Genomic DNA, 9,296 nt, shown 5'->3' on the forward strand with positions numbered 1-9,296 from the left:
GCACAAGAAGTACAACCGCCCCCTCGAGCCAAGTTTCCGAATTGAGAATGCAAAGGATGCATCGAAGACGGGTAGGTGCATTAGTGAAGTGGGTGCTTGTTTCAGTTGGTCAGGACTGCGTCCTCGGATGGTAGACAAATCAGCTTGCGGCATTCCGAGACAGCATTGAACGTCATTGAATCCAAGTGCTGTGATGGGTTGGAATATTGAGGCGATTCCATTGTTGGTCGTCTATGACATCACAACAGCTGGGCAGCACCACATCTTGGGGGATTTAATACTTTGGGATTCCGAAACCACAATATCAATAGCACTTATTTTTGCATAAGAACCTGGAAGCCATCAACTAGCAAATGACTAAACCGCTGTACCACATCCACCATTCGTGCAATCAACATGACAACCACAACGAGATCCGCGGCCAAGAAACAAGACCAGTCGACAAGCACAGCTCCTGGTGAAGAAGCCCAGCCGGGCTCAAAGCACAAGACGCAGGAAACTGCAGCGCCTCCCAGCCCTAAGCGGGTCAAGAACGAAGAAGGGGATGAAAGGGAGCAAGGCAAGGCACAAGAGACATCAACCCAGGGGTACGATACAACGCCGCACTTACCCTTACCTTCATTAGGCCCTCTGACTAACCTACCTATTGGCCACAGGGGCAAAGCCAAATCCGACAAACAGCACCAGCAGAAACAAGAAAACGGCAGCGAGGACACCAAGCCCCCGAAAGAGGAGAAGCCATCCACCGACTCCGACTCGGACTCCACCCCGGCCAGCATCCTCGAAAAAGGCCTCATCTACTTCTTCATCCGCCCGCGCGTCGACATCTCAACCCCCACCTCCATCAACGACATCGCCCGCACGCACATCGCCCTCCGCCCCATCCCACACAACACCAAAACCCTCCACACCACCACCCCCAACCCCCCCAACGATCCCCACCCACGCATCCGCCTCTGCGCCATCCCCAAAAAAACCCTCCCCCTCACCGGCCACGACCGCTGGCTCGGCTTCGTCGAAAACCCACACACCTCCCTCACCCAACTCCGCGACCGCGTCCTCGCCGAGTCCACCTACGAGACCAAGACGGCGGGGACGCGGCACGCGCCGCAGGCCAAGCCCCTCGCCGAGGGCGTGTATGCGCTGACCAGCACGGGGAAGGCCAGCCATCTGGTGTACGTGCTGACGCTGCCGCGGGAGTTGGGGGAGGTGCAGAGGGCGGTGGGGTTGAGGGAGAGGGGGAGTTGGGTGGTCAGTACGAGGAATCCGGAGTTTGAGGCGAGGGGGAGGGGGAGGGAGGGGGTGCCTGGGGGGGCGGAGTTTTCCGAGGGAGTGAGTTTCTTTTTTTGTTGTTGTCTTTTTTCTTTATGGGTGGAAAGGGGGGAAGTGGGTGTGTTTGGGGACGGCTTGTTTGCTAACGACTTGGTAGACTGCTCGAGGAGTTTCGGTCGCTTCGATGGGTTCCGACCCAGCCAAAGCATCTGGACTACGAGAACGCGCAGTTCCTGTTGGTGGGTGAGTCCTCTGGGACTGAGAAGGCATTGGCGCCGCAGGAAGAAGACGAAAAGGAGGGCAAGGCGGAACCCGCCGAGGAGATGGAGGAGTTGGAGGAAGAAGACGCGAAGAGGATGAAAGGGCTGGGTAAAGACGACTCGGACCGCATCTTTGCGGATCTACAAGCCGATGCAGGGGATTATCCTGAGTTGCAGACGACCTTCTGAGGTGGTTGTGGGTTAGCACCGATTGTAGTTTACTTATATAGTCACGACTGAAACGCACCGATTCCTTCAGCTAGACTGTAGGTCCACTCCTTGCTCCACCTTGGGGCGCTTTGTTTGTTGCCAAAAGTGTAGTAAGTCTGTTTAGCTCTCATCGCCTTGTTGGTCCTGTATTTTGGGCCAAAGAACACATCACCAATGTAGGTACAAGGGGCGCCATGCCTCGTAAGTGCAAGGAGATATGATCACATAGGTAGGGTTTGAGAGGCATGTCGGAAGCATTAACTGCTGCGTTTAGGTTTTCTTGGCTTTCGGTTTCGTTGGTAAAGATGAACGTAGTGAATGTGCTATCGTATGTATGTGAATACTGAAGAGGTCTATTAAAAGATAACTGGACCGAGTGGTCTGGCTTGGCCACAGTTAAGTGGAAACGATGTATTATGTCTACGAGACCACCTGTGTCGACTTCTGAGGCCTCCTTGTATTCATGAATACAGCTGTTGTATGCCGGAATGTGTCACAAATGAGCCCAGGTTTCACCATGGTAACAATTCAGAGCGCAACAAACCAACTTCTCAGGCAGCAGACCTCGTTTCAGATTTTGGGCACTTCCGAATCCGTATGCGGCACAGGTTGTGGAGGAACTGATATTAACTACCTTAGGTAGTTACCTTACCCACTTCTCGAACTTTGAATTCCCCAGGTTTCGTGTGGTTGCAAGCTGACAGCTCCCTCAGGGACCCTCTTGTTGGAGTTAGAAGTTCACCAATCTGGCTCCGCGGTTGGAACTCGTTTTGAACGTTCCCTCTTTCCCTTCTAAGACGAGATCCAAAACCCGCCGAGATTTCAAGCAGTCAATGTTACCCACCCGCTACGCCGCATGCCGAGACTGTAACACTTTGTCGTATGTGGCCTTCGACTCCAGAAGCTCAAAATAGCGACTCTGGAACCGAGTACCGATGGAAATGAGGCTAGGAATGGAAGAAAATAGTTTTCTAACGCCAGCGACATGGCTGCGGCCAGACGAGGAAAGCCTACGGGCCGCCCCTTGTTTTCCGAGAATGGCACCTAACGGCCAGTGGGGTCATGATGGGGTTTAAATTAGGGTTCTCATAGAGCTTGGAGTGAGATCCCTGTTTCAAGATTATGGCGCAACACAACCTCGCCTGGTGGACCTTTCGACAGTCAACGCGGGAGCCTGGGGGAGGTATTGGGCCAACTGGGTCGGCATACACCAAGCAGAATCCGAAGATATGCGAGGCGTGTAAGTAGTCACCCAATTTTGGGGTAAGGAATCTTGGGACATGAACCATGATAGTGATTATTAGCCTTGCCCTCCAAGTTCATGGTGATGGCACCAGTGACAACTACACCTCCAAACACTCCGCTAAGAATTCTGCATTCCCTGCACCGCCCGAGGCCAGCTGAGCTAAAAGGACCACAGTAGAATGCCCCAAAAGCGTTTACCGATGTGTATGGATATTAGGAAGCGGCACGGGCTGATACGGTCTACCTACCCCGTTCAGTTGGCTTGGTTGTTCCATCAATGCTCTTGGTGGTGAAAGGTCGTTTCACTCCGCATAAACATGGCCGTCAACTTATGGGCCTAACAACCAGTAAGCATTGCGACCCATTGTTTATGAACATATACGAGCCCAAATCCGTTACTTGATCGTTCGAGTTGTGATATATTAGACTCCCATACCCCTTTCCCTTTTTTCCTCATCACCACAACCAACCACCACGACTGTCACGCAAACAACCAACACACTTCCCGTACACACAGTACACAACCCTTCCACCATCTTCTCCGCCAACTTACCAAACGAGCTTTTCCACCACCACAATGGCCGTCAAGATCGGAGCCTGCAGCCTCTGCCGGGACAACGTCGAGAATGCGCTCCAGGATACCGGGATCCTCAACTACGACAAGTCCACCACGAGGGGGAAGACCACCTTCACCATCAACATTCCCGGCGGCCCCAAGACATGGCCCAAGAACTCACTGCGCACGGCCTGCTGGAACCAGCTCAGCCTGGACTTTTACTACCACTCGAGCACCCGCAAGGGCGACACCATCTGCTGCTCGAACTACTAAGCGGTTGATGGGGCAGGTCTGGAGTTTGGGCGGGGATCAAACTGATAGGCTGGAGAGCGAAGGAAAGGGGCTTCGTTTGTACATTTACTTATGAAGAAGTAGCTGGGAGTTAGCTACAACATATCGCATAGACTCGAGCTGGGGTCTCGTCATATCCTCCTTGGACACCGGGCGTTTCGATGCATTTTTTTTTTCGCATTTGAACGGCTTGATCTTAGGCTAATGTCAACGAGGCAGCCGCGGAACCGTATTGACTACATACAAGTGGGAGCGGACGTAACCCAAGAAAGGAAATGGCACGACGACCACATGCACCCGGATAAAACAACGACCGTTGGCCAAGATGTTGTATCAGCGCCGATATAAGAGTTGAGGCTCAAACGGACTATGTACTCGAAGGTATGACCATCCCATCATACCCCGCGAAAATAACTATGCACACGAAACTTCAAACCAACCCCTAAGCCTCACTTTCTTATCCCCAGCTTCCCTCTCTTAGATGCACTGCGAGTACCACTGATTCGAAGCGCGGCATGTGCTGCCACTCTCGCAGCACGTGGCGCCAGCCCAGCCCTGACCACCGCACTGCCCCCACTTGGCCGAGCAGTTGGTGCCGGGGTTGGAGGTGGGCTGGGTGCCGGGGTTGGTGGTAGTCGGGGTGCCGGGGTTGGTGCCGCCGCCGGTGCCGACGGCGGCGTTGAAGAAGTCCCAGGTCTCGCCGGGGGCGAACTTGACGCCGTTGGTGCCGGTCGGGTCGGGCACGTGGCCGCCGCCGTGGCCGATCCAGGTGACGGGCGCCTTGGAGCAGCTGTACGTCGTCTTGATGTGGTTCTGTTGGCCCGCGCCCGGGTTGGGCGCGTTCTTGGAGGTGCAACCGTTGGTTTGCAGCCACTTGTCGCGCAGCTGCTGGCCCATGGAGATGGGCAGCACGTTGTCGGCCGCGCCGTGGATGCCGAGGTAGGGCACGGGCGTGGTGCCGCCGGAGCAGCCCGAGAGCTGGGCGCCGGCGATGACGGAAACGGCGCTGAAGACGTCTATGGGGTGTGGTTAGCAGGTTTGGTTGGTCGGGGGTTGTTGTTTGAGGGGGACGGTGAACCTACCCGGCCGGGAGCAGGCCACGCTGTGGCTCATGGATCCGCCGTAGCTCCAACCTGTGGCAAAGAACTCGCCCTCGTTGACGCAGAGGTCGTTCTTGAGCATGGCCACGAGCTGGTCGGTGAAGGTGATGTCCTCGCCGCCGTTGTTGGCCCAACCAGCGTTCAGGCCGTTGGGGGCGATGAAGATGGTGCTGTCGCCGGACAGGGAGCGCAAGCCGTAGAAGCCGCCGTTTGCCACGTCGTTCATGGACCCATCACGCCAGTGGTATCCAAAGACAACACGGTGGGCTTTGCTGGAGTCATAGTTGTTGGGGAGTTGGAGAATGTATTGGCGCTGCTTGCCGTTGACGTTGATGGACTTGGTGCCCGACGTCGGGGGGTTCTTGCCACAACCGGCCGAGGCGGACTCGACGGCCTGGGCGGCGGCCAGAAGGGCCAGAGCAAGGGTAGAGACGGAGATCATGTTGGCTTGATACGGTGCGGATGATATTCACGTGGAGCCCGGAAGAACAAAAAGGAAGCCCAACCCCCTTTTATAGACTTTAGGAACAAACAGCATTCACCGACGAACTCATAACACGGTGAACTACCGTTGATCATCCGTTCATCTTATCCGAGGCTGATCTCGTAGTTCTTGGCTACCAACACCACTTCCAAATGGAGCTATGTTGACTAGTCCGCCGTGCTGCATCGGGGAAAAGCTCTAGGGCCAGACGGAGCCGAGCCAAAAAAAGAGTCTGGGCTTGGTCTAGGTCTGGCAAGTGCTGCCACATGCGAATGTTACCTTGCCAGAGCGGGGTGCATAAAGTCAAGGCTTATTGGTCTCCAAGCCAAGGTTCATGAAGCGCCCCAATCAGGGGTTTGGCATAATTCTTCCGCGAACCTGGTTGTGATACCCCTATTATCCGTTGGCCGTTTTTCATAGAGCCGCTTCAGGGAGTCTAAAGCATTGTATTTGTCCTGAGTTTCGGCAGTTCTATTTCATCATGGGGGACAGGGTCATCTCGTGATGAAACGCCCAGGACGAGGGGAGGGGAGGGGCCAGGATGCTTGGCTTGGCTCTTTGGAACATGGCTTTTGTTGAGTGGAGGACGTTCGAGTCACGGCACTGGGTTCGAAGAGGTGGGTGGCCGTTGAGAGGTTGTTGAAGCGAATGTGATCGGCTTACCCTGGATCCTATCAACTAACTACGTTGCTGACAACAATAACTCGCCCCCCCTTAACTCGCCTCACTCTCAGCCTCAGCTCACCTCCACCCGCAGGCTCTCAGCAGGCCAGACCAGCCACACCACCACCAACGCAAACTTAAGGATCGACGCCGCCCACAGCGCGCCCGCAACACCCCACGAGCTATCAGCAAAGTGACCCCCAAGAAACGCACCCACTAGCAAAAACAGCGGCGCCGCACTCCTACGATTCCGCTGCACATTCCCCAGCTTAAACAACCGCGCATCAGAAAACAAATCACAGTAGACACTCGTCAGCACCACGCTCGTGAGCGCGTTGTAGTCGAGCGCGCGGCTGACCACGGCCTGGCCGCAGCTCTGGAAGGCCACCAGGGCGATGGGCACCAGCACCGGCCAGCCGAGGTTCTCCGGGTCCGGGGGCGGGCCGGCCGACGTCACCAGCCCCGCGGCGACGCTGGTCAGGCACGCCTGCGCGGTGAAGGACACGGCGAGGACCCATCGCCGCGTGGGTGTGAAGCGCCGGTGGAAGCGGCTGAAGAGGAAGGAGCCGACGCAGAAGGCGGAGATGGAGACGGCCGATTTGATCCACCGGGTTGAGGCGGATGGTGCGGCGAGGCCGAGACCGAGGTAGACGGTGTTGCCTGCAGAGGGGGAGATGCGTTAGGGAGTGGTGTTTTGATGACAGTTTGACTGAGTTGTTTGTCTTGTCTTGGAGGTGATGGTGATAGGGGGGTGGTGGTGGGGCTGAGTATGGAATTGGAGTCCTTCAGGGGATCACTGACCGGTCTGCATCGACACGAAAGAACCCCAGACCGAGATCGACGCGCTATCCAACAGCCCCGTGATGAGATAACACAGGATCAGGATGCAGTCAGCCCAGCTCCGTGAGACTTTTGCTGCCAAATGCTGATGCCATCGTGCCCAAATCTGCTGAGGCTTGGGGACCGAAGGTGATAGCAGGGGCGTGTGTTCGCTGAGAGGTCCGTTCCTTGTCATGATGCTGACGATGTCTTAGATATTTGGTTTTGGTGTGGCTTGTGTGACCCATACATACCAATAGCAAGAGAGCCTGTGTTTCCGTTTCGCGATGTCCCAAGCTCAAATTTCTTAGCCTCGGCGCGAGCGGCTATCGGTGCCGAAACCCGCAGGGATCGGCTGGGCAACGGCTGGGCGGTGGAACGGCCGAGTCCCGAGAGACTTACCCAATCCGAGAGCTGGAGCATGATGTCATGCCGGGGTAACGTCGAGTGTAGATACAGGTCGTCCAACCTTCCTATCATAGCCCCATGGTAACATGCTCACTCAGCACTTATTTCCGTCCTCCGAGATAAACATAGCATATTCGAAGCCATGCACGAGTATCGGGGGTTCGGATATCGGTCGGGACTGTCTCCGGTGCCATCACGCCGGACATTTCACGGGATGTATCTAGAACCAGTGAACCGTAGGATCCGAAGACTGCGTCAGTTTGTGTAAGGTAAAGTCAGTAGGGTCCGTGGGTGGCCGAGAGCCGTGGGGCGGATGATGGCGTTACAGTCAACGACATCATCATGTCCCTAGGGTACTAATAGATGGACCTTGATCTCCAGTCAACACTCAATCGCCTAGTTCACTCCTCCCTCGTCTCTCACCTTCACACAGCTCCTGGGATCTTCACCAGCCATCTACCCTGCCCAAGACACAATGCGTCTTTCAAGCAGCGCTCTCCTCCTGGCAGCGGGCCTCAGCGACCTCGCCACTGCGGTTCCCATCCAGGACAGCCCGCGACAACGGCTGCTGGACGGCAAGCCTCTGCCGGCCAAGTACCGGAAGGCCACGCCGGCTCCGAACCCTTATACCCCCGACTACCGAGACCCCTACGATAAGTCCGTAGACTCCATCGGCGAGGGACTCGACCCCTTGCCCTGGCGCAATGGCGAGGGCGCATCGGTCTTGGGGCCATGGAACCGGGAGCGCTCGCGCCAGAACCCGGATCTCGTGCGGCCGCCCTCCACAGACCGCGGCGACATGCCGAACCTAAGATGGAGCTTTGCCGACTCCCACATTAGAATCGAAGTTTGCCCCCCCCGCCCCCTCTTGTGCACCCCCTCACCCCTTTTCCGGTCCCGTAACTAAACCCCCCCATTCAGGAAGGCGGCTGGACGCGGCAGACCACGGTCCGCGAGCTCCCCACCAGCGTCGAGCTCGCAGCAGTCAACATGCGCCTGGGCGAAGGCGTGATCCGCGAGCTGCACTGGCACAAGGAGGCCGAGTGGGCGTACGTGCTGGACGGCAGCGTGCGGGTGACGGCGCTGGACTACGAAGGGGGCACCTTCGTCGACGACCTCCAAAAGGGCGACCTGTGGTATTTCCCGTCGGGCGTCCCCCACTCGCTGCAGGGGCTCAGCGCCAACGGCACCGAGTTCCTGCTCATCTTCGACTCGGGGTCCTTCTCGGAGGAGTCGACCTTTCTGCTGACCGACTGGTTGGCGCACACGCCGCGGTCCGTCATCTCCAAGAACTTCCACCTGCCGCCCGAGGTGTTCGCACACATCCCCCCCTCGGAGCGGTACATCTTCCAGGGCTCGCAGCCCGGCTCGGTGGACGACGAGTTCCCCAAGGGCAAGTACGTGAAGCCGTCTACGCAGCAGTTCACGCACCGCATGCTGGCGCAGGAGCCCAAGAACACGACGGGCGGGGAGGTGCGCATCGCCGACACGCGCAACTTCAACGTCTCCAAGACGGTCGCCGCCGCCCACGTCCTCATCCGCCCCGGCGCGCTGCGCGAGATGCACTGGCACCCCAACGCGGACGAGTGGTCGTTTTTCTTGAGGGGGCGCGCGCGCGTGACCGTGTTTGGCGCCGAGGGCACCGCCCGCACGTTCGATTACCAGCCGGGCGATGTGGGTATCGTGCCGCGTAATATGGGCCATTTTGTGGAGAATATTGGGGATGAGGATATTGAGATGCTGGAGGTGTTCCGTGCGGATGAGTTTCGGGATTTTTCGCTGTTCCAGTGGCTGGGCGAAACGCCGCGGCGCATGGTGGCGGACACGCTGTTTAAGGGGGACAAGGAGGCCGGCGAGAAGTTTTTGAAGGAGATTGAGGATGCGGGGAAGGATGAGGTTACGCTGCCGCTGAACGATATCGTGTGAGGGGATGGTAAAGTGCAGTGGGGGGTGGTGGGGCTGGGTTTGGATGGGATGCTGAGCAAAGG

General features: G+C 57.1%; 6 protein-coding genes across 6 annotated transcripts; 4 read left to right on the top strand and 2 right to left on the bottom strand.

The window, feature by feature from the left end:
- Window positions 1–396: 396 nt before the first annotated feature.
- CHGG_06072 (uncharacterized protein) lies at window positions 397–1,721 on the top strand (the record flags this gene model as incomplete). The annotated part of the gene is made up of 3 exons (XM_001222166.1): window positions 397–587; window positions 657–1,175; window positions 1,430–1,721. The coding sequence occupies 3 exons, from the start codon at window positions 397–399 to the stop codon at window positions 1,719–1,721; spliced, it is 1,002 nt and encodes a 333-aa protein (XP_001222167.1).
- A 1,143-nt stretch (window positions 1,722–2,864) lies between these two features.
- On the top strand, window positions 2,865–3,146 carry CHGG_06073 (uncharacterized protein; the record flags this gene model as incomplete). Its single annotated transcript, XM_001222167.1, has 2 exons — window positions 2,865–2,982; window positions 3,037–3,146. The coding sequence occupies 2 exons, from the start codon at window positions 2,865–2,867 to the stop codon at window positions 3,144–3,146; spliced, it is 228 nt and encodes a 75-aa protein (XP_001222168.1).
- Window positions 3,147–3,564: 418 nt separating this feature from the next.
- Window positions 3,565–3,816, top strand: CHGG_06074 (uncharacterized protein; the record flags this gene model as incomplete). Its single annotated transcript, XM_001222168.1, has 1 exon — window positions 3,565–3,816. One exon carries the CDS (start codon window positions 3,565–3,567, stop codon window positions 3,814–3,816), a length of 252 nt encoding a protein of 83 aa, XP_001222169.1.
- A 495-nt stretch (window positions 3,817–4,311) lies between these two features.
- Window positions 4,312–5,376, bottom strand: CHGG_06075 (uncharacterized protein; the record flags this gene model as incomplete). The annotated part of the gene is made up of 2 exons (XM_001222169.1): window positions 4,312–4,850; window positions 4,917–5,376. The coding sequence occupies 2 exons, from the start codon at window positions 5,374–5,376 to the stop codon at window positions 4,312–4,314; spliced, it is 999 nt and encodes a 332-aa protein (XP_001222170.1).
- Window positions 5,377–6,154: 778 nt separating this feature from the next.
- Window positions 6,155–7,096, bottom strand: CHGG_06076 (uncharacterized protein; the record flags this gene model as incomplete). The annotated part of the gene is made up of 2 exons (XM_001222170.1): window positions 6,155–6,741; window positions 6,883–7,096. The coding sequence occupies 2 exons, from the start codon at window positions 7,094–7,096 to the stop codon at window positions 6,155–6,157; spliced, it is 801 nt and encodes a 266-aa protein (XP_001222171.1).
- Window positions 7,097–7,783: 687 nt separating this feature from the next.
- CHGG_06077 (uncharacterized protein) lies at window positions 7,784–9,234 on the top strand (the record flags this gene model as incomplete). Its single annotated transcript, XM_001222171.1, has 2 exons — window positions 7,784–8,077; window positions 8,230–9,234. The coding sequence occupies 2 exons, from the start codon at window positions 7,784–7,786 to the stop codon at window positions 9,232–9,234; spliced, it is 1,299 nt and encodes a 432-aa protein (XP_001222172.1).
- Window positions 9,235–9,296: the final 62 nt, after the last annotated feature.

This window comes from Chaetomium globosum, genomic scaffold, assembly GCF_000143365.1.
Source record: "Chaetomium globosum CBS 148.51 scaffold_3 genomic scaffold, whole genome shotgun sequence".
Lineage (NCBI taxonomy): Eukaryota > Fungi > Ascomycota > Sordariomycetes > Sordariales > Chaetomiaceae > Chaetomium > Chaetomium globosum.